Source organism: Genypterus blacodes, unplaced genomic scaffold (assembly GCF_046128005.1).
Source record: "Genypterus blacodes isolate CSIRO-AG114 ecotype Tasmania unplaced genomic scaffold, CSIRO-AGI_Gbla_v1 ptg000040l_1, whole genome shotgun sequence".
In the NCBI taxonomy this organism is placed as follows: Eukaryota; Metazoa; Chordata; class Actinopteri; order Ophidiiformes; family Ophidiidae; genus Genypterus; species Genypterus blacodes.
The window spans coordinates 763,138-789,354 of record NW_027466853.1 but is presented as its reverse complement, the minus strand read 5'-3'; the positions used below and the strand labels follow the sequence as shown (position 1 = coordinate 789,354).

General features: G+C 43.0%; 3 protein-coding genes across 7 annotated transcripts; 1 reads left to right on the top strand and 2 right to left on the bottom strand.

Moving 5' to 3' along the window:
* Nucleotides 1-887: 887 nt before the first annotated feature.
* scn1ba (sodium channel, voltage-gated, type I, beta a) lies at nt 888-12,084 on the bottom strand. The gene is made up of 7 exons (XM_076148435.1): nt 12,047-12,084; nt 11,072-11,289; nt 3,594-3,766; nt 2,577-2,814; nt 2,026-2,167; nt 1,762-1,833; nt 888-1,680 (listed from the first exon to the last, which is right to left on the bottom strand). Exons 1-6 carry the CDS (start codon nt 12,082-12,084, stop codon nt 1,767-1,769), a joined length of 876 nt encoding a protein of 291 aa, XP_076004550.1. The 3' UTR covers nt 888-1,680; nt 1,762-1,766.
* On the bottom strand, nt 11,876-17,024 carry LOC142999142 (uncharacterized). Its single transcript, XM_076148579.1, has 5 exons — nt 16,856-17,024; nt 14,025-14,384; nt 13,663-13,920; nt 13,476-13,517; nt 11,876-13,004 (listed from the first exon to the last, which is right to left on the bottom strand). The coding sequence occupies exons 1-5, from the start codon at nt 16,941-16,943 to the stop codon at nt 12,865-12,867; spliced, it is 888 nt and encodes a 295-aa protein (XP_076004694.1). The 5' UTR covers nt 16,944-17,024; the 3' UTR covers nt 11,876-12,864.
* A 2,194-nt stretch (nt 17,025-19,218) lies between these two features.
* On the top strand, nt 19,219-25,858 carry psmc4 (proteasome 26S subunit, ATPase 4). 5 transcript variants are annotated; one of them, XM_076148524.1, is made up of 11 exons: nt 19,219-19,305; nt 19,982-20,080; nt 20,974-21,160; nt 21,559-21,705; nt 21,966-22,075; nt 22,382-22,475; nt 22,698-22,865; nt 23,128-23,204; nt 23,982-24,150; nt 25,257-25,312; nt 25,465-25,858. In XM_076148524.1, the coding sequence occupies exons 1-11, from the start codon at nt 19,273-19,275 to the stop codon at nt 25,576-25,578; spliced, it is 1,254 nt and encodes a 417-aa protein (XP_076004639.1). In that variant the 5' UTR covers nt 19,219-19,272; the 3' UTR covers nt 25,579-25,858. The 5 variants fall into 5 exon arrangements, with proteins under 5 accessions (XP_076004639.1, XP_076004638.1, XP_076004642.1 ...); XM_076148523.1 differs by having other exon boundaries at nt 19,225-19,305; nt 19,986-20,080; XM_076148525.1 differs by having other exon boundaries at nt 19,240-19,388.
* Nucleotides 25,859-26,217: the final 359 nt, after the last annotated feature.

The window sequence follows — 26,217 nt, the reverse complement described above, 5'->3', positions numbered from 1 at the left end:
GAGAGAAATGAAAAGTTCTAAAATACGCAACAGCTTGCTTGTCTCTCTCTCTCTCTGTGTGTGTGTGTGTGTGTGTGTGTGTGTGTGTGTGTGTGTGTGTGTGTGTGTGTGTGTGTGTGTGTGTGTGTGTGTGTGTGTGTGTGTGTGTGTGTGTGTGTGTGTGTGTGTGTGTGTGTGTGTGTGTGTGTGTGTGTGTGTGTGTGTGTGTGTGTGTGTGTGTGTGTGTGTGTGTGTGTGTGTGTGTGTGTGTGTGTGTGTGTGTGTGTGTGTGTGTGTGTGTGTGTGTGTGTGTGTGTGTGTGTGTGTGTGTGTGTGTGCGTGCGTGCGTGCGTGCGTGCGTGCGTAATAGCAGTGTCTGGCTGCCATCTAGTGTTAGCCAATATTCAACAATTGAATTGTTCACAGCACACAGTTCTTAAGTGGGTTAAGAGCCCACGGCAGTGAAAAATAACATCCACTGCAAAGCCCTTAGTTTCTGCAAAGACACTGAAACGTAAACCTTAAGTATAGGAGTATCTATTGTGGATGAATTCCGACTTGTGTCCAGATACATGGGTGCTTGGTGTGACGCAAATGAGAGAAAACAACAGGCAGGCAGTCATCTTCTCACCTACTTGACAGGAAGTCACATTTTCACCCACATGCAATCTGATCCAAAACACCAGCATGCAATGAAAGATGTCAGCAATGAGAGATGTAGATGAAATAACCTCACAGCGCAGATGAGAGTTTAAAAGGGACGTTGGTCTGCTAAAAAGGTTTCATTTTAAAGATGAATTCCTTATCCATTAATCTGAAATACTTCCCCAGTCTAATATAAAACATTTCAAAGCTGACTGCTGCTTTTATTGTCCATTATAGATATACAAAGAAAGATCTGTGCCTGATCAACATGAGAAGTCATAAGTTCCACCTATTGCAAACATGTTTTAGTATAAATCTGTGCTAATGCTGACCAGCGTTCTTCCATATAAACCACCACTAGTGTGGGTTTCATTAAGGTGAAGACGATCTCTATTCAGTGTTTCTTCTGTATTTACATTTTACCACCGCGAGGAATTTTAGTAGTAAGAGTAAAATGAGACGGCAAATGTTACATTTAATGTTTGACTCAAATGAATTCAAGCCACTGTTGTTTTATTTGATTGGGATGTTTCCTTTTATTATGAATAACAAAACAATTTTCAGCTGCATAAATTCTCAGAGGAAACATTGAAAAGGGCTTCGGCACAAACGTCGTCTTCGTCAACGTCAGCCAAACCAAAACTGACTCAACAGCGTGATGTCAGAATTAAGTCATTGGTCGTTTTGAGACGCTTCTAAACATGCAGATAGTGAATATTGAACGTAGGCCTGTGTTGTACTCAGTAGTGAAGTTTATCTTTGCTTACTTTCACACCTACATACAGCACAACTCTCTCTCTCTTTCTCTCCCGCTTTGTCTCGCTGCATCAGAACCTGAGGGATCCACTGTGTCAGGCAGAACAGCTGACACTTTAGTCCTTTCATCCTTTCACAGAATGTCAGTAAAAGAGGGTTTGGAGGAGAAGTTTTCCCTCTCTGTGCCTCTGTTTCCCCATCATGTGGAGACGGTGGCGGGATGGGAGCGATGGGGAGAGAAGAGGGCACAGAAGTGGGTGTGAAACTCCTGAAGGAACATGTCCAGAGCTCTCCCTTGACCTGGAGGAAAAAACAACAAAATCAATGAATATAAGACAGCAAAATAAGAAGAAACCCAATAGAGAATCCGGACCAACCTACCGGTGCTACTCTTCTACTTGCACGGCCGCACAATTGTCTTTACTCTCCGACGCTATCGCCAAATACTCCGCTCTGATGAAGGAAGAGAGAAGAAAAGGGTGAAATTCGGACGCAGACGCAAAATGGAAACTTTGCCTCTTTGGAGTGTTTAGTTTGGTAACCTTTAAAAATGTTTTTCTTTGAGTTTAGTAATTCATACATGAAGATACATTTACACTTCCCTATAATGTGTGTGTGTATGTGAGTGTTAGAAGTGTGACAGACGTGTTCTCTCGTAGGGCTTCCTCTCCTGCCGCTGCAATCTTTTTGTAGCAGTAAATCATCTCCACCAACAGCCAGAACTGCAACCCGATGATGGTAACGTACATCATCACCTCCGACAAGATGGATGCCATTCCCCTGGTGACTACAGAGAGAGAGAGAGAGAGAGAGAGTGTGTGTGTGAGAGAGAGAGAAGATGCACTGTAGTATATGTCTGGTGATGAAAACAGGTGCGATTCCTACGATAGAAAGCCTCACAGTTTCCCAGGCTACACATTTTTAAGATGAGTCATAAATTATGACGACCTGAATGACATCATTTACATTTCTTCTGATGTTCACACGGGCTCAGTGTTGGGTTGTATCTCCCTAAAAGTTAAAGGTTATACCGCTAATTCAGCTCCTATGAATCTGCCTCCCGCAACTAATGAAGGTTGAGAGGACCGAGAATTGAGCCCTGCGGGACACCACCTGGCTATTCAAAGGTTGTATTCAGCTTTTAAATCAAAGGGAAAGTGATGTTTGCAGGGAGACTTTCCCATTAAGAGTCTTACGTCGTTTCACCACGTTCATGTCGATGGTCTTGTTGGTGGTGGTGTCATAATTATAGTTGGGGTACAAGAGGGTGCGTTCGAATTTGCACATGTAAGTTCCCGTGTCGTTGAAAGTCACGTTGAGGATGTAGATGGATCCGTCCTGCACATCTATGGTGCGCTTGCTGCCGTTCCACTCCAGACGGTCCATAAAACGGTCGTCTAGGATTTCACCTGCCAGATTTCCATAGTTGTATATCTGAGAAAGAATCATGGATTTTATGAACCAATAGAGTAAAATGAAAGATTTCAGCTCGTGTGTTTGAATGAAAGCAGTAGTTGTCTTTGTCATGCAGATGGTGATGATTCCAGTTCCAGACCAGGCAGCTGCTCTACTCCTTCCTCTTTATTGACCAAACATCCGTTTCTGACCTGACCGCTGTGCCTCATGCTAAACTAGCGGATCCAGAATCTATACTGTAAATGGCTAATGGAATCTCTCCTGCTGTGGGTGGAGGCATACGCTGTAATAGCCTCTTAGCTTTGCCTGGTGTGAACTCTGCAGCTGACGCAAAGTAAAAAAAAAAAGGCCCTACATGAAAAATGCAAGACTCTGCTCTCTCTCATGATAAATGCATAGCTGCCGTTTCCCACAACGGCTCTTCTTTCCAAGTGCCTGATGAACCTGTACACTTCTGTCTTGATGAGGCTGCTTTGGTCTTTATCTGTGTTTTTGTCTCTTTTCAGTATCTGGACACATGACTTCTAATTACATTGGGGAGAAAAGCAGCTGCTGTAAATGTAACAAACTGTCATTTGCTGGAGAAACTGGATTAGGTTATTGAATTTTAGGTCACCTGGAATTACATTTCCTTTGGGAATCAATTTAAAGCTGAAAAGGGGAATCCCTGTCTTCAACTACATCCACATTCGACAGTGGGTCGGCTTGACCCACATTATCCCACGAGGGGAACATCCAACATTTTCCAGCTGAGAAACACGTGTTACACATTCTTCCATTTTCTACTTCTCACTCACATTAACGTAGCTGTCGTCTTTTTCGCCCCAAGCTTTGAAGTACCAGGCGACGGTGGCTACGGCATGCGCTTCGGCCCTCATCTTACAGGAGATGCAGCCCAGTTTGAAGCCTTCGTTGGCCACAGCCTCTGTGTCCGAGTCCACCTCCACACAGGCTCCTTGGCACAGCGATGCTGCAGAGTGAAGAGGAGGGGGAAACCGCGGTTAGAGACGTCCATCATCACATCGCTCCGTGCAGCTCACAGGGTTTATGGGTAAGAGCCGTGGGGGGCCGGCATCGTCTTTTCCGTGAACTTGAGGAAAAGGTTCTGCTGTTTTCAACTATCTAGTGTCTAGACAACGATGCAAAACAATGTTAGCTGCTGTAACATTTGCATTTTGCGTGTTTGCTCCTGTACCTTGGTGCATGCGTGTGTTTTTTCTTGAATCGGGCAGAGCTTCCTTTTTTTATTTCCACTCATTTCAGTTTATGGTTTGCTGTGAATTTGCTTGATCTCACTAAATTATTTTGAATGCTTGAGGTGATTCCCATTTAGGGCACATTTATATTGGAAATTGAGCGGAAATACCGAGGCTGCAGTGAGCAATTCTGTTTCCTTGCATTCTGACAGTTGATTATGGAGCTAAACTCATATATAGAAGCGTGAGTCTATATATGTCATTATCATCATGACACATACTTCTCATCGGCCGAGAGTTACACACCTGCAACTCCAAATGTTTCTCTCTCACACTGCAACTTGCAGTTCCCATTGAGGCCCCAGCTTCGCTCTCAACCAATGATCTTGTGCTATTCTCAACTTTGACCTCTGGGGAAGGTTTTGATTTGTTCGTGACATGGCGGGGAGTGAGGGATAAGCACAGGAAACAAATAGCACAAGGCTGGTCAGATGAACAGTTACTCTGAGAAATCATCAAGCATTTGGTCGAGATTGAAGGAGGACGCGTGCCATCTTTTGCCGTACGTGTACAAATCGCTACACAACTCCCTGGAAACCAAATATTGCAGCACCACAGTTAGACGTTTGTAACAATCACGCCGCCACATTGCAGAGAAACAGGGGAGGGGAGGGAGGAATGAAGGGAGAGAAGGTTAGCACAGTGGCAGCCATTTGTACTAAAGCACGGGGAGAGCGGCAGCAGCTGGCTGATGCACTGCAGAGAGAGAGAGGAGAGAAAAGAAAGGAGGAAAAGAGAAAGTTATTCATCACAGGCTCAAAGAATACACCCGAGCCAAAATGGGCTTATGGCAGTCTAATGCTGCATTCAGGTGCTCACAGGGAGGTGGTGAATGCCAGATGGTAAAGTGGTACATATGAGTTCAGTGCTTCTCAGAGGAAACAAGCAAGTGAGTGTGTGTGTGTTTGCGTGTGTGCGTGTGTGTGTGTGTGTGTGTGTGTACTTCTAAGGCATCAAACTGCATTCAAAATAATAGATTTCTTTGCTAAAACATCAACTTTGGTCCACCTAAAAGCTAAAGTAGTTGCTGATTAAGTTTTCTTATTAGTCTCTTATTAGTTCTCTTATCTTTCGCTCTCAAAACGTTGTCTTGATTGGAATCAGCTGATGATTGTTGCCAATTTTATGGTCAGCAACAGATGTAAAAACAGAACGCAATTTAAAAATATGTTTCCGCAAAAATATAATTCATTTAAAAATAAGGAATTATGTCCAAGTGCTATTTTAATCCAATTCGAAGATAATTGTGTCTGTAGTGTGTGGGAAGAGCAGGACAGGACAGAGACAGACAGGGAGACACAGAGGCACAGAGACAGACAGTCAGACAGACAGACAGGCAGGGAGCGAGACATTCCATGCAGAGGAACAGGAAAGGTTTTAGATGGCTGGCATAGTGACGGCTCAGAGAGAAGGAGGCGGGACCTGGAACACAGACAGAGGAGACACATTTCAGCACACTTCTGACAATAAATCACAAGGGCGAGACACAGAGACACAGAGACACAGAGACAGACAGGGACAGACAAACAGATCCTGCAGGGAGGGGGGGGGGCTGGACCGCAGAGAGATGCAGAGAGACACAGAGAGACGCAGACAGCATCCGGTCCACCAGACTCCAGCTACAAGCATAGAAGATATTCCAAAACCCGCAGCTTAGGAGAACTCACTGTTTCACAACCTAGATGTTTGTTTACCTGCCATTTAATTCAACCTTCTGCAGGGCTGAGAGACCAGTGTTTTTATTAAACAGGCCACAAGTGCTGACGCTGTATGAGCGTGATGGAAGTCACTGGGGAAGACTCATCATCGAACACAGAGGGAAACTTCACGTGTCTGTGAGGGGAAAACACACACACACACGGTTTAAACGGATTTGGTTCACGTGTGGCCGTGGTCAATCAAAAAAAACGACCTCTAGGCCCACTCAGTTGATTGATCAGTTAATCTAAAGGTCATGTTCTGATCTGATCTCATGCACTTTCTGGTGGAGCTGTGCCTCTTCCTCAAGTGACAACCTCTGCGCCCTGCATCTCTCTCTCTCTCTCTCTCACTCACTCACTCACTCACTCACTCACACGCACACACACACACACACACACACACACAAATTGAAATCTATTGGCGAACATTTCAATTGACACTGTTTGATCGCAGCTTCACACAAAACAATAACCATCCGCTGAGGTTCACTACCTTCATGAGCAGCTCCCCGAGGAGGGACAAAAGTAAGGAATGGAAACTGGATAAGCACCGGCAGGAGAGAATGCCTGTTTCCATGGACATAAACACTCACACACACACACACACACACACATACACACATACACACATACACAACCTGGGGAAATGCCAAGCATCCATGACATTTCCCTTGACTCGGAGCAAGCCAGAGACTCTCCACTGGAGCACAAGTTAGAAGCTATCTTCTCTTTAGTTTTGGCACAAAGGCCCTTAGTAGGTTTGGAGAGATCTTGTTGTGCAAAATAGAGCAGAATCTGTGATCTGTCTCTCAACCATGAGACACAGGAGTAGCATTCAGTCGTCCTCAACAAACCCAAAGCTCAAAGACTATTCAAGCCTTTCTGCTGCCACAATATTCCAGATTGTCTTCATGATGATCCAAGCAAGCAAATATGTGAAGGATTTGACTCCAAACACATGCACATTCAATCCTACTTGTTTGTTGCTGCACTGGTGGGTCAGTATGTGACAGAAGATCAAGAGGCTTCGTGTTGTCTGGAGTTTCCTCTCTGTCAACCAGTAATGGCACACATACACACACACACACACACACACACACACACACACACACAGAGAAAGGATCTGTTCCTGTCCTGATTCAGAATGAGTGCTTGTCCTTGCCTGCTCTTGTGTGGCTCTTATGCACACACACACACACACACACACACACACACACACACACACACACACACACACACACACACATTTTCTAGAAGCACCACCTCAGTGACGTCAGTGTGCTGATGCTGAGCAAACACTCTAATGTGCTTCGTGTTCTCATCCTGCTCGTCTCCAAGATGTGAGATTATAAAGGTCGTCACTCTGATGAGCCTCATCACTGCAGTATTGCTATTCATCAAGAAATCAATAAATGCTCAGGTCTTGCAAGGCGGAAGGTCGTTTGAATGACATACAGACACACACAGTCATTCAAAGCTCCTGTGTGCATGAGTCAGAAAGCTACAGAACACACACACAGAGAGAGATCACCGAGCCGAGTCACACAGCTGGAAGAACAAGGGCTCAGGTGTGTTTGTGTGTGTGTGTGTGTGTGTGTGTGACATCCAGCATGTAATTGGGCCGCTGCACCTCATTAGCTCCACTTCTTGCTGCAGATCAGTGGGTGAAGATGTCTCCTGCTAGAGTTGCATTTTTATTCTTCTTTGTACTTTTTTAAATTCTTTGTTGAACTTTTTTCAGTCTTGAATTCGTCTTGATGAATGAAAATCCCCAACATTACTTGCTTTTACTGCTTTTTGGACTTTTACTTGTTTTTTTGCTTTTTGATTTCATTTGTCTAAGCTGATCCAGCTGACTCGGCAGACACACACGTTAGAAAACATCACATGCAAGACTACAAACATAAGGCACTCTTCATCGTTTATCTTGCTTAAGTGCAGTTGCAGCTCTAACTTGTTTATTTTCCTCCTCTGCCTTTTCAAAGATGGTTTCAGATAATGGCGTTTTCCATTTGTGCGGATGCTGCGGTTTTTATGGCAGTGATTGAATGGACATCAGACACAGATCTCAGCCTTTAAGAGACGCCCAACTTCTTCTTCCATCCTGTTAGTAACGATCCTCCATCAGTCCGCGCCGAAACCATTTGCGGGCTAAATGGCTCCTCCCCGCTGAGATTGTGCATTAGGCGAAGCTGAATCTCAGCCGATGGGCCTCTGCTGTCAGAGAACGAGGTCACGTGATGTCATGTGAGACAAGAGCATCGCCCATCAGGAGAGACGGCGGTTAAACGTTGCCTGTGGTCTCGTTCCTCCATTGAATCCAATTAAATGCAAAAAATATTTGTCTGGTTTTTCACAACTCAGTTCAATAAATGTAGTCTCCAAACACGTCTGAGCCTGATTCTGTCACCGTGTGGACACGAACACGTCTGAGCCTGATTCTGTCACCGTGTGGACACGAACACGTCTGAGCCTGATTCTGTCACCATGTGGACACGAACACGTCTGAGCCTGATTCTGTCACCGTGTGGACACGAACACGTCTGAGCCTGATTCTGTCACCGTGTGGACACGAACACATCTGAGCCTGATTCTGTCACCATGTGGACACAAACACGTACACACACGTTTGGTTTGTAAGTCTTTGTGAATTGGACGGCGGGTTGAATTTAACAGTTGCTCCAGCTATGATAGTATTGATCGTATTGATAGTAGTGCAGATCACAGCCGGGCTCATCCAGGGGTGTAAACACACCCTGGCAGTTGCTGATCTATTTACAACAACAACAACAACAACAACAACAACAACAACAACAACCACAACCACAACAAAAGTGAGTGCGACAAACATTGACAACGCACCGCTGTTTTTAACCCAATGCCTCAATTTGTTTGTTTGTTTTTCCAGAGAGTCCATCCAATATCCTGTCTCTCCTTGGTCACCGCCTCAGTCCTTCCAGCTGTCAGACCGGCTTTCTCCTAAACTCACAGCAACAAGTCATCATCGCTGAGAAGCTCTCAAGTCTCATTATGTGGGTTTATTGTGTAAAGTCCTTTCAGTTCAGTTTACCAGCAACTACAAAGGCCTTTGAAGTAGCACAGCCACTCACACACTCACAGAGAGAGAGAGAGAAAGAGAGAGAGAGAGAGAGAGAGAGAGAGAGAGAGAGAGAGAGAGAGAGTGAGAGAGAGAGAGAGAGAGAGAGAGAGAGAGAGAGAGAGAGAGAGATGAACATCATGTCCCATAGTGACATACAACAAAACATGAATGGTCTAATTGTTCTGGACCTTTTCACATACAATGGCAGTTGTTTGATGTGTGTGTGTGTGTGTGTGTGTGTGTGTGTGTGTATACATGCCTTATTGCCTTCCAGTTTAATGCGGCCTCATCTCATTACTTCATTTAAAAAAATTAACAGCGGTTTAAGCTTTTAGTGAGCAATCCACTGCAATAACACACACATACACACACAGAAACACACACACTTCTTCGTCTGAAAACACACATATACAGTAACTTCAAAAGTGTGCCGAAGAACAGAGCAGACAGACAAAAACAGACGAAACACCTTCACAGAAACCCGCCGGACGATCAATCACATGCACGCCTAGGTGTTGCCATCACAGCATCGCCATGGCAACAAACCACTGCCCACTCACCTTGGAGCGCCAAGAGGGCCAGAGGAAGCAGCAGCAGCAGCAGCGTCTGCACTGAAGACATCCTGGCAGGGGGAAAGACTGGCGGGTCTCAGCGGCGCAAGCACACACAACTGCACACACACACACTCACTCACGCACACACACACCTCAGCTTGGGAGACACAGACAGATGAGACAAGCTGGTGATTGTGGCCGGACACCCGACTGAGGCGAAGAGCCTGAGAGGTGAGAGGAAGATGGTCCTTTCCCCTCCGCAAGCGCACGTGTGGTATTATGTTTCCCTGATAGGTGTTGGGGGACACAGGGTGTGTCTCCTTCTCCTCCTTTTCTTCCTCCTCCTCCTCCTCTTTTTTTAGCTGATACGGATGCTGGGAGGGGTTCGGTTCTCTCGCTCCTCAGATCTTCTTTTGCACCTGGAAAACTTGGCAGCAGCAGCAGCTGAGCAGGGCCCTTAACTCCACTGCTCCTCGGGTCCGAATCGCTCTCACTCAGCTGGAGCGCGCCTCCAGCCTCCCAGAGCGCCAGTGTATAGAGTTACAAGAGGGAGGGAATCACTCCGGGTTTCAGATTTCGACCTCTCCTCCTCCTAAAAGGCCTTTGTCCAACTATTTATACTGCCGCCGCTGCCACAGGAGGCTGGGCTGCACACCCACGGGCTCGACACCGCCTGAGCCTTATAATGTCAGAGAGAAGTACAGTGAGTCCCGATCTGGCTAGAAAATGGCACTGTTGATGTGATTACCAATGCAAAACTACTGGAAGACTTGTGATCCTGTGCAGGAAATGGAAGTGGCGGTGTGAGACTCGTGCAGCGAGGTCGGAGTGATGCGCAGGTTGAAGTCAGTTAGAGGCAGTGGGATGTCACATGCATGCCAGAAAGGCCCGCTTTCATTCAAATAAAGGCGGCGTGAGCAAAAGAAGAGGCATGCTGCAGCACGGAAGCATGTGGGAGCTTTACCCGCTCGTATCCGCCTCTTTTTGGAAGGAATCGATTTATCTCCTTCGTCGCTGTTATTGCGACCGTACCAAAAGTTATTGCTTCCCATTCATGCTTCAAACGGCAGAAACGCGGCTACAGATCTGTTTTTCGGAGTGAAGTTTCAGACAGAAGATCCGGGCCGGATCTCCTGGTCGCTCCTTCTGTCGTCTTAGCTGCTCATCCCAGTGAAATCTGTGTATTTACATCAGATTAGAGCCGGCGAGCTGGAAGGTTGAGCAGCATGCTTACTGGCAGCAGCATAGGCGAGCCTCTCAGACGGGTCAGCAGCAGATGCAAGCAGCCTCAAAGTAGACGCAGAGGCATGCATTGAGCAGCTGGGGGTTATTTACAACGGTATGCATGTGTGTGTGTGTGTGTGTGTGTGAGTGTGTGTGTGTGTGTGTGTGTGTATGTGTGTGTGTGTGTGTGTGTGTGTGTGTGTGAGTGTGTCTTCGGAGCGAGTCTGCAAGAGAAAAGTGCATTCCAGCGGCGTGGCTGTGAGGGCGGCGTGTGAACTTGGATAAGCATGTAAAACTATAACAGACTAACATGCAGGCGAAACAAAGAAAGCAGACGGGATGAGTGATCTCGCAGTAATGATTCAAATCGTTTCTGTCCTCTTTAAATTCAGACACATCCGATAAAATGGAGCGGAGCGCACATGCAACATCTCCTTTTACCTGTCAAAGTCCTTTTATCTTTACAATCCTGGGCTGTTTCCCTCTCAGGCGTCCTTGGGGTCCTATTGAGAGATGACAGGTGGACGGTTTCCCCTCCACATCTGGCCGTCAGATTCTCAAGGCCTCTCTGGTGGGTTTCGCCCTGGGGACAGCAGTGCGCAATTAATAAAAGGACCAGAGATGGAGATGGCGTCAGATTTAACAATGGAGCAGAGGACCTACATGGTGTGACAGAGGAAGGAAGCCGCGCTGATCACATCAGCCTCATGGGATGGGTGAAGGCAGGGGAGGGAGGAGGAGGAGGAGGAGGAGGAGGGAGGGTGTGATGCGTTGCAGCAGGTTGGTTGAGACAGAGGAAGAGGAGGGAGAGGTATAGAGCCGTTGTTATGGCAACAGAGTTTTGCAGGAAACCCCCACGTGTCAAAAGAATCTTCTTTGTTTTGATTGATCAATTACTGTGTAAAAGGTAACAAAGAGGTTGAAACAATATAAACAAACTGATTCAATTTGACAATAATGAAAACTTTTAGCTTTCATGTTTGAACAATAACTTTAAACGATTGAATCTGTCTTTAATAGAACTTCTCTCTTGTTTCAGCTCTAAACTTCCTCTTGTGTCTGAGTAGAGAACAGAGATAACAGAACAGGTGATTGAACATGACACATATATTTGGCTGTGATCAATCACTCATTGTTCAGAATAAGATAAGATTGATTTCATTGTTTTGGGCTCAATTGCAGCATAAACATTAAACTTAATAAAAGTACGACCTATAAACGTTGCTGCCAAGTTTATTGAATATGTTACTGTCTTTAATCTGCAGAGGCAACACACAAAACATCGAGATGCACCTTATGTAACACAATCCAATCAAATTATGCAACAGGGAGCCAGAACAGCACATTCACTTCTGCTGATTGTGTTTTTATTCACCTTCGCCAAAGCAGCATATTTTTCATCAAATAGCTCATTACTGCACAGACTGGCTTTGTAGGTTGAGTGCCTTGCTCATTTGCACCTGAACGGAGAGCTTTTCTCATTTGGTTGTGTTCCCTTTTATTCATGTAACTTTCAGATCACAGACTCTCTCTCTCTCTGCAGCCACTGAGCTCTCTGAGTGATTAACCCACATAAACAAGAGCTCAGAACACACACACACACACACACAGAGGATGTGTCCAAATAGGTGCATTGAAACACTCTGATTCAGCTCAGGGGGGAATTAGTCCAGTGAGTGTGTTGAGCCATCAGTTTGGCCATTTCATTAGACCAGGATGGAGGATTACTGTGCTGATGGCGTCACTCCCCTACCCCAGTCAAATGCACCATACCATTAGCATGTGAGAGACAGAGAGAGCGAGAGAGAGCGAGAGAGAGAGAGAGAGAGAGAGAGTTAGTTAGTTTTATCTCAGTGACGAATCCAGATATAGATTGTATTTAAATGACTTGCAGCCAAAGAGTTGTGTTGCTTGTCATTATAGGATGACAAAATAATGGTATAGTATCTAAATGGGGAAAGTGATGTTGCATCAACTCGCCACTAGAGGGGGATAAAGTATAAATTCTAATTTTTCATCTCGCACAAAAACATTGGAACCACTGAAGTCTGTACATATTCAATTAAAGGTGTTACGAATGAATAAACAAGACTAATACAACCCATATGTACAGAAGAAGAACAGTATTTATGCTACAATGTACACAACCACTTTAAGTTTGTCTTCTGATGCATCATTCCAGAGTAGCGATGACAAAGACGCCTGCAGGAAGCATCTGACAGGTCTCATCTCCATCAGTGAGACGCTCCACTGCAGCCACGGCTGTGCACCAACAGGGCAGTGAGCACGGCCAGGAGGACAGTGACTGGCACCAGGATGAGCAGCAGGTACAGGAGCCACGGCTGAGGCAACACCGCAACATCTGGATCTGCCTCTGGGAAACACAAACCAAGGCTATGAATCATAATCCTAATAAACTACATTAGGTTCGATCAAATCACACCTCAATACAACAATCACTGGATTTTAATGTGGACCAACGTTAAAGCGATGCAAGATTTCTGTTTGTAATGTCCAGGGTTGGAGTTCAAAAGCCTTTGATTAAGCTCTTCTTAAAGAAACTCATCCCTTTTGGAGGTTTTCAATAAAGAAAATTCGGAGTAAAACCTAACTTTAAATGTATAAATGTTCACAGAAGAGCAAAGAGGCTAAATACATTCCTCCATGACTCAAATTAGATCTGCTACTTTCTTAATCATCAATTAGCTGTACAGTTTCCTTTCTTTGATATCAACTATTACATTAACGTGTGGTTGAACTATGCGCTGACACATCTACATAGTAGCAGACCTCGTCGTCTATACGGCAATTTTATACCTTAATATGAAGAGAAATCTGGACTCACCTGCTGTTTCATTTTTTTCACCACCTCCATCGTTGGTAATCACTGAGAAGAAAGGATCAAACAATCGAACACACTTCTACAGGATCGCCCTTTATTCCGACATTTCTGCAGCAGTGGGATTGGCTTTCAAATTAACCCTTAACTATCCAGATGAGTTAGACAGTTAATTTATAACAGATATATTTACCAGCCCCATTGTAGAAGAAGATCTTTGTGGTTATCAGCTCTGCATTCAGGTGCAGCTGACACTCATATTCCTCACTGCAGTTGGGAGTGACGCTTTCAGACAGTGTGACATACGGTAAAGTTTGCTCTGCTGGTTTTTGGATTTTGAGGTTTAATCCTCCTTGTAAAATGGACAAAACAAAAGCAGGATCCCAGGACACATTCACTGCACACTGGAGCAGGTTGGAATTATTACTGGTGGTGTTGAAGAACATGGTGTCTGAAATGAGACCAAACCCACATGCATATGAAACTGCACACGCATTTCTATTGCTACATTCCCTCTAGACTTGCAAAGCCAAACATGTATATCCTTGTATTTACCATACACTAGCAGTGAGGTGCCTTCTCCAAGTTTCCTCATACTTCCTTTGCTCTTTGTCGTAGCGATGGTGACTTTGCACAGGTATGTCCCACTGTCGTCCCACTGGACACTCCTGAAAAGTATGGACTTGTTGGAGGAATGACGGTCCATGTCCAGACGGTCCACACGTCCTTTATATCTGTCCAAAGGGGGGAAAACTTTGTCCCTCTCTTTCCTGTCAGGCACCACATTCTCCCAGTACATAAGCGGTGCACTCGTCAGCTTTTCATCAACGATGAGCTCGCATCGCATGACCACGTCATGACCAAGAGAGGTGACAATGACAGGAGGCTGAAGTACTGTGATGAGCAAGTGAACACCTGGGAAACAGACAAGAAAATCAGTAAATTAATAAATGAAGTACTCAGAGCACAAAGCAGTGCCAAGACTGAGCATTCCTCTCTAACTGAGCACCCAAAAGAAGCATTCTTGTTTTTTGTAATCTGACTGTACTGTCCTCAGTCCCTGCTACCATCCACTGGTAACCTGGTTAAACAAAGCAAGCAGTCTGAATGGTTGTCTAGGGCTCAAAAATAATGTCCAAAACAAATGCACTCACTTTAAAATCCTATAATCTATCATAATGTCCCTTGGCCCACATCCTTGATACAAACTTCTTATACAAGAACTCTCAAGGACATTTTAGATTATCTGCCAACACACACATGCAAACACACCTGCTTGGGAGCAACCACAGGATATTGGTGTATTGTAACGATTTCCTGTTGATATTCTCTGTGAGGTTTGTGGTGGCTTTGTCACACTTTCTTATTTCTTGGATTGTTACGTACTTCTTCTTATTATCATAATTTTCTTTTCATTTCTACACTCTAAAAAGTAATTCAGGGGACCTTTTACCACCAATTAATTAGATGCATGGTTGCAAGATAGAAATTAAAATTTATTGATTTAGATCAATTTTTGAAGTTGCAAAAGTTATTTTGATGAGTTGTGTTTACATGATAATGTTGGTAATTACATCAACTCAATATTGTGTGTAATTTAAACTCAAATTTCTGTATGAATTGATTCAAAACAAAATTCAAGTTGTAGTAACTTTATGAAATTGGCTTGGTAACTTAATTTTTCTCCACCTTGAGTTCAAGTCCCCCCCCCCCCCCCATGTAACATGCCTGGACGAATTCAGACAGTTAAGACTGTGAGGACCTGTAGCTGAAGAAATACGTTACAAAGGAAATTTTTAAGGTGACTATAATTTCAACCTACAAATAAATTCTACTAAAGCAATGTATTTGGGCATATTCTCAATTGTAATATGAACAATAGTGGACCCATGCACAGACGTTAGGCTACACCTGCTAATACAGTTGATGGAATATGTTGTACTACTATATGTAGCTAACGCTAGTCATATTTAGCAGTGTAATTTGGCCATCCAACCCTTTATTTTAGCACAACAGTGAAGAATGATAAAGTTTCATTTGACAAATCTGCTCAGCTAGAGAGGGCTTTTCATTTGTGCTGTGGGGAGGAAAATCATGATTAATTGCTTATTTGTGTAACTGTCAACTACATTATGTAATCTAAATTCATTTGCTCATTTCATCCAATGTTGCTTTTATGTCTATGTTAGGTGAGATATTTGTATTGTAAATTGGACTTTGGTTACTATTGTGATACAACTTACAGTTTGGAAAAAGTAGTTGATACAACTACATTTTTTGAGTAATCAACTTAAAAAACTTGTGTTAATGCTACCAATTATCAAGTAAGCGGTAATTAAAAATACGTTTGATTGTAGCGGAAATGCTAATTCCCCTAACTCAATGTAGTTTGTTGGTTAAACATAATTTCATTAGAAGTTGTCGTAACTCAAAAAGATTGATGCAAACTGTTGCGTTAATTTTTTTTGTTGAGCCAATGCTTTGTTTTTAGAGTGTACTGTCTTCAGGGAAAAGTAGATATATTCTGAAATAACAGAATGATTTGACAGTACACCAGCAGAACAAAAGCCTTCATTATTAAGACGCATTTGTGGACTGGTTTTGATGCCGTGTGTGTGTGTGTGTACTGACAACCTGGTCCAGAGCTGAACTGGGTGATTGGGATTTTGTAAAGTCAAAGTTGAACAATTTAGAAATGTACATTGTTGTTAAAAACCTGCAGCTTTGATGACATCACTCTTGTAGTTTTGGATTAATGGATGACACCACTTTGTAAGTGTGGTGTCATCACTGTTGTATATTTTAAGTTAATTTAGAGTCTCATACTGTTGTAAGAAGCATTGGAGGCTACACAGTGTTTTCATCGTGTTTGACTTGTTTTCTAATTGAATATTTAAAGGAAAGTTCAGTATTTCTGTTTCCAGGCTGACCTAGAAAGTAAAACATCAATGCTGAAGAGAAAGCAAGACGTGTCTCTACATAAGGTACTGTAGTGAAGATGACCCAGCTCTGCAACCTGTGTGTGTGTGTGTGTGTGTGTGTGTGTGTGTGCGTGTGCGCGTGCGCGTATGTGTCTGTGTCTGTCTGTCTGTCTGTCTGTCTGTCTGTCTGTCTGTCTGTCCGGAGCTACAACGAGCACTATCTCCTCTTCACATGACAAAAACATTACCTCATGGATCTGGCATTTGCACTTTCATTCCATTTCATTCTAATAAAATCTTAATTAGCAGTGTCTTTTTTTATTGGTATTACTAATAAATAAATATTAATATAAAGCTGCAAGTACATAAAAAGAGTGAAAAAGAAATCAAACCTTCTTCTCACACTGACGGTGGATCATACAAATATGATCCATCAAAAAATGATTGAATTTATTTTTGTTTTACCTGTGAGAGCAAAGTAGAGAAACGTCAGCGTCATCCCTCCATATTTCTTATAGATCAAAGTGTGATGCAGCTCAAACAAGAGGATCATATTAATCAAGAGATGATCCACACTACGGAGATCCGTTAAAGCAATGTTAGCTTTATGAGTGGGTTAATGTGCACACTGCACACTTACTCACCACTTCCTCTCACTGCATCAGCTAACACTTTTTTTCCAAGTCAATGTTTTAACACATTTGGCATTTCATTGTTGCTCTGAAGGTGCAGAGGCCTCAACGCCTCAGCAGCAGGCACATGTGATGGAACTGAAAACATAGGAAAGTACGTGGGTGAATCTTCTGGCTTACAATAACGACAATCCTGTCAGCATGTTCTGCTGTTCTGTTCGAAGCCCACAGCTGAAACCTAATCTTCAAACCCACATGGAAAATGACTATTATTGACGCCTAGTGTGTATGTGAGAAAGATTACATCTGCAACAGGCTAGTCAGGAAAACAAATTTATTTTTCTGACCAATAGAACCTTTGTAAATATAAATAATTAAGTAGAAGAAAACCGAAGAAAAAAAGCTGTATTTCAATCTAATAATAAATATGCAAACAAAGTAACAAAGAGCCAAATAAACACACATTTGCACTTGTACCCTTGTCCTCCTTATGTATTTGTACTGTCATTTGTACTGTCATGTACTGTTCCCCGATTGTATGTACTTTGTACCCCTTATTGTGTGTACTTATTATTATTATTATTATTATCTGCATGCACTCTTGATAAGATAAGATAAGATAAGATGAAATTTTATTATCCCGAGGGAAATTACTGTGCAACAGTTACAGTACAGCATGAAAAAACAAGAACCAGAAATCTGAAATCACCCAAATGCAATAATGAAAAGTGCAAGAATGCAAGTAGATAATAAGTACACGATAAGTATACACAATAAGGGGTACGAAGTACATACAATGGGGGGAACAGTACATGAAAGTATAAGTACATAAGGAGGACAAGGTTACAAATGCAATGTGCATCTGACTGAGGCATGAGTAATGACAATCTATACAACTACAGCACACACGTGTGTATATATGACATACAGCAACGTTAAGTGCAATATACTATAAGGTGACAGTGAAGCAGGTTGGGGGGGGGCGGGGCTCAGATCCCTATGTCCCCACCGTCCCGAGGTAGTCCGATGGCCACAGGGAGAAAGGATTTCCTATGGCGCTCAGTAGTACACCTGGGGGGAATGAGTCTGTTACTGAAGGTACTCTTGTATGAGGCCAGCACCTGGTGGAGAGTGTGAGAGTCATTGTTCATTCTCCTCTCCGACACACGCTCCAACGAATCCAGTTCAGCCCCCAGGACGGAGCTAGCCTTCCTGACGATCTTAATGATCCTGTTGGCGTCAGCTGACCTCGCCCTACTGCCCCAGCACACGACCGCGAAGAAGATGGCACTGGCGACCACAGACTGGTAGAACATCGTCAGCATGGTGTTAGAGACATTGAAGGATCGAAGCCTCCTCAGGAAGTAAAGTCGGCTCTGTCCCTTCTTGTAAACAGCCTCAGCGTTCTTCGACCAATCCAGTTTGTTGTCCAAATGGACTCCCAGGTATTTGTATACCTGCACACAGTCACCCCATTGATGGTCACAGGTGTGGGGGGGTGACTTCTTCTTGCGGAGGTCCACCACCAGCTCCTTAGTTTTGTCAGTGTTGAGCTGCAGGTGATTCAGCTCACACCACTCGACAAAGGAGTCCACGACACCCCTGCTTTCCTCATCCTTTCCCTCGGTGATGCAGCCTACTATTGCAAAGTCATCTGAGAACTTCTGCAGGTGGCAAGACTCCGAGCAGAATTTGAAATCGGATGTGTACAGGGTGAACAGGAATGGTGATAGGACCGTACCCTGAGGGGCCCCAGTGTTGCACACCACAGTGTCAGACACACATCCACTGTTCTGTAACTGTTCCACAGTAGTTTCCTTCGGGATAATAAACTTTTATCTTATCTTATCTTTATAATCAAATCAACATTTCATTTTTATGTTTAATGTCAAATATAATTAAAGGTGTTGAGTAACATATAGAATAACATAACATAAAACACACACGGACACCTAAACATTTTATAATTCTGTAGATTACCTCAAATATGATTAAGACACAAATTCAACATATTTTAAATGTGGTTTAAAGGTAGTTTTTTGTGTGTGTTTGCATCATTCTAATGAACTGCAAAAGTGTCCAAGAAGACGAGTATGCGTGTTTTATTCAATAATAAGCGTTTTAACCTGCTTTCACCCGTTGTTGCGCATAAAAACAGCGAACGATCGTGTCCCGCATTCCAGAACTACATTACCCATAAAACCTTGCACACCGGATTTACGTCACACACTCAGTCGATGAAAAATCAACATGGAGGACGTCGTATCCGTGGAGAAGAACCCGGTATGAAATAGTGCGCTTGATTCCAGATTTTTTTTTCTACGTTCAATAGATAGACTTTCTCTGGTAGCCTTTTGTAAAAACAGGTATTTGAACGTTCCTACCTGTAGCTTTGTGTCTTTGTCTGTTGCTGTTTTCGCCCGTTTGCGCTGCTGAAACGTAAACGTGCCAATTCATTCTCTACTCACTGTAATTGCTATGTCATGCAAGTTAGCAGCTAGCGTTAGCGTGATGCAGATAAAGCCCGAGAAAAACAGTTTTCACAAATCCCGAAGCGGTTTTTGTGCAATCATTGTATTCTAGTTTACATGTTAAACGCTTGAAGTGTGTCTTTTATACACATTATGCGTCGTTAATAGCTCCGAATGACCAAACTTTGCGGCACCTAGCTTGTATCTAGCTGGAGACAGTGCTCATGGCTGTTAGCTCTTTATTTGTTTTTGTTGTGTGCTTGTATGTTTTGTGTCGTCTCATGTTCATAAACAAATGATTCTATTTGACTTTGCTGCTGGTTTACTGCTGATCAACCAATCAAAATCATGTGTTGTTTTAATATCTGTGTTTTTATTTACTGCTGTGTTTTTACTGTTACCTGTAATGCTGCTAAACAATTCCCCAGTTTGGGATAAATAAAAGTATTTATCTGTTTATCTGTCTATCAATCTATCTTCCAACTCAGGAAGAAATCCCAGCTATGTTGAGCTCCAGACCTCAGACGGGCCTGTCCTTCCTGGCACCAGAACCAGAGGACCTGGAGGACCTGTACAGCAGATACAAGGTCAGACATCGAAACAATTCAACTTATATCCATTTGGTGTTCTGGTCGGCGAAGACAATTAATGCTGGAATCTTCTATGAATTATTTAGTTTGTTTGTCAAGTTAAGTTTGTGTTTGTGGTTTCCAGTTTGTCCAAAGTGAGGATTGTTCGGCCATTTGAAGGAATTGTGCACTTGAGAGCATCCATTACCATCAACAAAATCCTAATTTTGAAGAATCTAAAATGAAAACTCCCTTTGTCCGTCGTGTCTGCCCACACTGGTCCGACCCAATTTGTCTTGTAAAAAACTTGTGCCATAGGTGGGAACATTATCGCAACTAAATCCGGCAGAAACGGCAAATGACTAAATAGTCTCAAATATAAAGTAATAGAGGAAACCTCAGTACATTTGGTGCAGACACTAATCTGCTCCTGATCAAATTGGAAATCTAAAACAAAACCACTTTCTGAATGTGTGTTCTTGAAAAGCAATTGGACCTAAATGACCCGAATGATATAAGAATAATCTTTACAAGGCAAAATAATGAATGTACATTGCAGATAGTAGTGTATGACCCAAACATTGCTCCTGCATAGATCCATGCATGTTTATTCTGAAGCATTAATCAAAGTGTCCACTAGATGTCGCCCCAATAGAGGGTTGCTCACAGGATCATAACATTGTTTTGTATCTTGAATTACAGCCAACGTATTAGATCAGATGACATAAACACCACAGTTGAAATAGTCAGTACCTCCCAGACATGCAGTTGCTTTTAAGTGGCTCTTTGCAAACTTTTATTTTGCATTTCTTTAGATCCATCTGTGTCTTCATTTGATCCTCATCTCTTCCTCCGCACAAAGCCCCCCCCCCCCCCCCCCGTTTAAATTCCCTGTGCTTACTGTGTTACAGAAGCTGCAACAAGAGCTGGAGTTCCTGGAGGTGCAGGAGGAATATATCAAAGATGAACAGAAGAACCTGAAGAAGGAGTTCCTTCATGCCCAGGAGGAGGTGAAGAGGATTCAGAGCATCCCACTGGTCATTGGCCAGTTCCTAGAAGCTGTTGACCAGAACACGGCTATTGTTGGCTCCACAACAGGTACAATTTGAAATGCCAATTAACCTATTATCTATTATAGTGACACATTATGAAGAGATTTATACACTGCCTGTCATTTTAAAATTATATTTGTGTCCTTAGATTCCCTTTATTGTTGTATAGATTGTGTTAGTGAGCTAAAATTGCTGTGTGGTAAATTCTCAGGAAGTTGCAGTAGTGTTGAGCATGGCTTTGTGCCCAAGCCTGAATAGACCTGACAGATGCCTGTATGCTGTATATTTTAATGCTTTGTCCTGTTGTGGATGAAAACCAAGAAGAGATGCCCTATATGCAGTCATATATCAATTATTCAACGTCTAGAACTTGTATTTAATCTATAATGACTTGTGTGCATGTCTTATTACTCCTTTTTCTTTTTCAAAATGTTATTCTCTTAGGCTCCAACTACTATGTGCGCATCCTGAGCACCATTGACAGAGAGCTGTTGAAGCCCAACGCCTCTGTAGCCCTGCACAAACACAGTAACGCTCTGGTTGATGTTCTCCCACCTGAAGCCGACAGCAGCATCATGATGCTGACTTCAGGTAAGAGCTTGAACATGCACAGTAGGCATGTTTAAGACAAAGCTCTGCCCTCCTGGGTCGGCTGCTGGTGCTGCTGCTATGCTCCACTCGAGATTTAACTGTTAATAATTTAGATGGATTTCTTTTTTTACCTGAGTGGAACATGTTATTTTTTAAGTTCTTAAATTATGTAGGTGATTTTCTATGTAGTTTACTCTATGCTGGAAGTCAAAGCTTGTATTACTTGCCTGTCTCTAACAGTTCTGTGTTTTTGCTCCCAGACCAAAAGCCAGATGTGATGTATGCTGACATTGGTGGTATGGACATTCAGAAACAAGAAGTCAGAGAAGCAGTGGAGCTGCCCCTCACACACTTTGAGCTCTACAAACAGGTCAGATAGTCACCAGGAATGTGATGGATATGTTGATTGGTGCGTAGGTGTGAAAGCACCCCTAGTGTCTTCAGTTCACCTGTTAGTTTGGATATTTGTGGTAGTTCTGATCGCACAATGCTCAAATGACCGTGTAGACCCAAGCCAACCAAATAAAGGCGATGCTATGTAAGGAAAGGAGGTTGAACTGTGGTGTGAAAGCGCCCAGAATATGATTCACAGTCTCTGTTGTAGATATTTAAGGAATGATTTACTCATATTTTGAATAGCTGCTGATCTTCACCTTTTGAATATTTGCTCTTTCAGATCGGCATTGACCCCCCCAGGGGCGTCCTTATGTATGGACCTCCAGGATGCGGCAAAACCATGTTGGCCAAGGCCGTGGCACACCACACCACAGGTAAGGCAGCTGCGTTAGACTCACATATGGGACTGGTTATTCATTGCTATATTGTGTTCTTTTCTCTGTGCCCTAGATTGGATTGTGGTTGCTTAAAGCCTACAACATAAACTGCTATACATCATCTCATTGCATACGAATTCTACTCTGGATCTTTTATGTAGGGATTATTGATAAGGAACATGAAGTAATCAATCTTTGACAATTGTCTCTGTCTTCCAGCGGCATTCATCCGTGTGGTGGGATCTGAGTTTGTTCAGAAGTACTTGGGTGAAGGTCCTCGTATGGTACGTGATGTCTTCCGGCTGGCCAAGGAAAATGCCCCGGCCATCATATTTATTGATGAAATTGATGCCATCGCCACGAAGCGCTTTGATGCACAGACTGGAGGTACACACACACACATTCACACGTAGATGGAGACAAACCAAAATACTAACCGAGCTCAGGTTGTGGGTTGATTTACAGGCAAACACACACTTTATTCATTGACGTGTAATCATCGCTAGGTGTCCTATTGAACACATTGACTTCCATGTATTCCTGTACTTTATTCCTACACTTTTTTTATTGTTTGATATTTATGATCACAGTCCTCTAACTGTGATTGCATTATACTAAAATGAATGTCCTGTCTTTTATTCCCCTGCAGCTGACAGGGAGGTGCAGCGAATTCTGCTGGAGCTGCTGAATCAAATGGACGGCTTTGATCAGAACGTCAATGTGAAGGTGGGCCGTGTTTATTTTTCTTCTCTTGGTCCCAGTGATGCAGTTTGGGTTAGGGTCGGTTAGTCACCAAGCCCCTGCCTCTTCATCCCAGCGCAGACTCCGTTATGCCTCACAGCCATTGGCTCCACCTATGCCCTGTGTCCATTCCTCCATTTACAAAATTCCTCAATGGTTTGTTTGTGTGCTTGAGAGCTTCCAAAGAACTTTTAGCCTGTAAGCTATTTGCAGATGTTGTTACTACTCGAAGTAGTACAAAGAATGTCTTCAGTGTTATAACATGTTTACTGTCTGCCTGTTTTATTTGTGGATTTTGAAAAGGAGGATTGTTGTCATGTGCTTTGTCACACTGTAGGAATTTCATTGACAAATGTTGTTATGAAGAGTGGGTAAACTTAGAATCTGATTGTAGATGTTTAGAGAAAGCTAAGCTACTAAAGCAGCTGGGATGTAATTGCCCTCCACTAACAAATGCTGACAGTGGCAGTGGTTGGTCCCCTCATTTAAGATTTCACCTTTCTTAAACGTTGTCCCTTTTGTGCATCATACAATTTGACTGTTAACCATTCAAGTCAAAGTCAGATTCCTGAGTGGCTGCTGGTCCCTATGTTCACAAAACACCAACTGGATCGATAGGATGCCGTCCTCTCCTGCTCTGTTCTCACTATATGCTTACCTTTTCATCAAGTTGCCAAAAGCCCTGCTTTAGAAACCACATGATATGATTTGAGTCTGATATAATCATCACATGACGTCTGACAACACCTGAATCCCCCTCAGGTGATCATGGCCACCAACAGAGCAGACACGCTGGACCCGGCCCTGTTACGTCCTGGTCGCCTGGACAGAAAGATTGAGTTCCCACTGCCTGACCGCAGGCAGAAACGTCTCATCTTCTCCACCATTACCAGTAAAATGAATCTCTCTGAGGAGGTTGACCTGGAGGACTGTATCCTTTTGGTTCAACAAGCATGAATGTATGTCTTAATATATGTCTATAAAAGAAATCATAGCATTTTCGCCCTTAAAACATTTTTATCTATCGTAACACATTTACTTCAGATTTGTTGTCTTCCACTGCTGGGAACTGGCAGTTTGACAAAATGGCTTCATTTCCTCTCTGTGCCCAACCAGCCTTTATTTCAGTATGGGTGGAATTCGTCGTTGCTGTTTTTTGCAAGAGGTCAGCATTTTCTGCTGGCTGGGTGTCGCTCCAGTTTTCTGCTCTGTTCTTTTTTTTTTTTTTACCGTGAATCCACTCTGAAGACGTTCCTGCTCATGAATCCATTGAATGCCTGCATCCCATTGGGGTGTATTCATATTTTAAAGTGTGTATGTGAGCAGTATACAGCATGAAAAGCTACAGTATACTGGTACATTATTTACTCTATTAGTCCCATGTGAATGGGTGGGCGGAAAGATACATGGTCACTGAGGGATTCTAGGTTGATAACTTAATGGTCATTAAGTTATTGTAGATCATAGAGAAACAAAGAGGCAGCCAGCAGAAACCAATCACTCCTTTTGTTCCCTGTTATTGTCCAGCTCAGTTATTCTCAGGAACAATTGAGTTGTGTTGTTTGGCCTTGATCCATTTGTTTGACTGCCTCAATATCACATTTCAACATGAAGCTTTGTGGGACTCCACCGCAGCTGATGCACCGTTTCATTGTGTTTCCTGTAATGTCTTAACTGAGTTACGAAGGCACAGCGTCCATCACTGCCTGCTGATTACAGCTCTCTGGTGATGACACAAGACTCTGCCCATTAAGCAGTGGCGAGTTTGTTTTTTCCTGGCCATGTATTTCCTAACAGCAGAATGAGACACATGTGACCTTTGGTAAATTAATCAAATACAGAATCACTGCTTCCATCTGCTGAAGAGTTTCAACTATTGTTCATTTGGATTTGAATTTTCCTGCGACACTGTTTGGCTTCATATATATTTATACTTTTTTATAAATATATATTTATTTATACACACACACACGATTCAGCCCCTTGCATGTGTTTTAGTGTTGCTGCTTTGTTCATTTGTCCTTAACTAATGTGTAGATGTGGCCAGACCAGACAAGATCTCAGGAGCGGACATTAACTCCATCTGTCAGGAGGTGAGCCAGAGCATTGTTGTTCTCCTTTGCTTTCAGAGTACAGATGAGCTTTTTCCATTTTCTCATAGAATAACTAAATGTATAAATCATTGCATTTGCTGTTTGTTTTTTTTGTCTGTTTTAAACTTTGCCCATTTCTTTTGCTGTCTCAGGCTGGCATGTTGGCAGTGCGTGAGAACAGGTACATCGTCCTCGCCAAAGATTTTGAAAAAGCTTATAAGACCGTCATCAAAAAGGATGAGCAGGAGCACGAGTTCTACAAGTAGATGACAAATGCATCCGGAAAAAGAAATGTCCAGAGACACAAGTCTGTTCTGAATGATGTCTGCGTCTGTATCCTCAGTGTGTCTTTAGTGGATTCTCATTGATTTTCAGACTTCATTTACTCCCTGCAGTACAAGGCTGAATGTCAGCTTAGGCCATGAGAAAGATACACTACCACATGACACCAGGGTTTAGGTTTTTTTGTACAAGCACTCTAGTGGTTCCTGTATCTATTTGACCTTTATTGTAGCTAGAATAACAGCAGAACATTTGTATCTATGTGTACTCACTTGAAAAGACATTATTAAAAAAAAATCCATTAAAGATGTTTTCCATAAAAACAATAAGTCCTTGTTTTATTGCTTTTCAATATCAGGCTTTTGATAGATAAATAAGCTGTTAAAGGAACGGAGCAGCAATGTAGTAGCAAAGTGGAATGGATTGCTTGAACAATATCGACACGCATAAAATGGATTTTACTGTGCAACCTGTTTTGTCAATTTCAACCATAATGCAGATTCTTGTCCGGCCCATGCTGCTGCCCCATCAAAATGTCTGGTTATATATTCCGACGTGTGTACCTTTTCTAAATAACATTTGCAATTTATTGCCAGTTTTGGAAGCAGATACTGTGACAGCAG

Coding starts and splice junctions, on each gene's coding strand:
- LOC142999142 (XM_076148579.1), bottom strand. CDS start 16,943: ATGATCCTCTTGTTTGAGCTGCATCACACTTTGATCTATAAGAAATAT. Junction 14,385..16,855: donor TCTCTACTTTGCTCTCACAG/GTAAAACAAAAA, acceptor TCTGTTTCCCAG/GTGTTCACTTGCTCATCACA. Junction 13,921..14,024: donor CACCTCACTGCTAGTGTATG/GTAAATACAAGG, acceptor GTCTCATTTCAG/ACACCATGTTCTTCAACACC.
- psmc4 (XM_076148523.1), top strand. CDS start 19,260: ATGAAAAATCAACATGGAGGACGTCGTATCCGTGGAGAAGAACCCG. Junction 19,306..19,985: donor TATCCGTGGAGAAGAACCCG/GTATGAAATAGT, acceptor CAACTCAGGAAG/AAATCCCAGCTATGTTGAGC. Junction 25,313..25,464: donor TTAACTCCATCTGTCAGGAG/GTGAGCCAGAGC, acceptor TTGCTGTCTCAG/GCTGGCATGTTGGCAGTGCG.
- scn1ba (XM_076148435.1), bottom strand. CDS start 12,084: ATGAGCAAGGCACTCAACCTACAAAGCCAGTCTGTGCA. Junction 11,290..12,046: donor CTACAAAGCCAGTCTGTGCA/GTAATGAGCTAT, acceptor CACACCATGTAG/GTCCTCTGCTCCATTGTTAA. Junction 3,767..11,071: donor AGATAAAAGGACTTTGACAG/GTAAAAGGAGAT, acceptor TTCACTCTGCAG/CATCGCTGTGCCAAGGAGCC.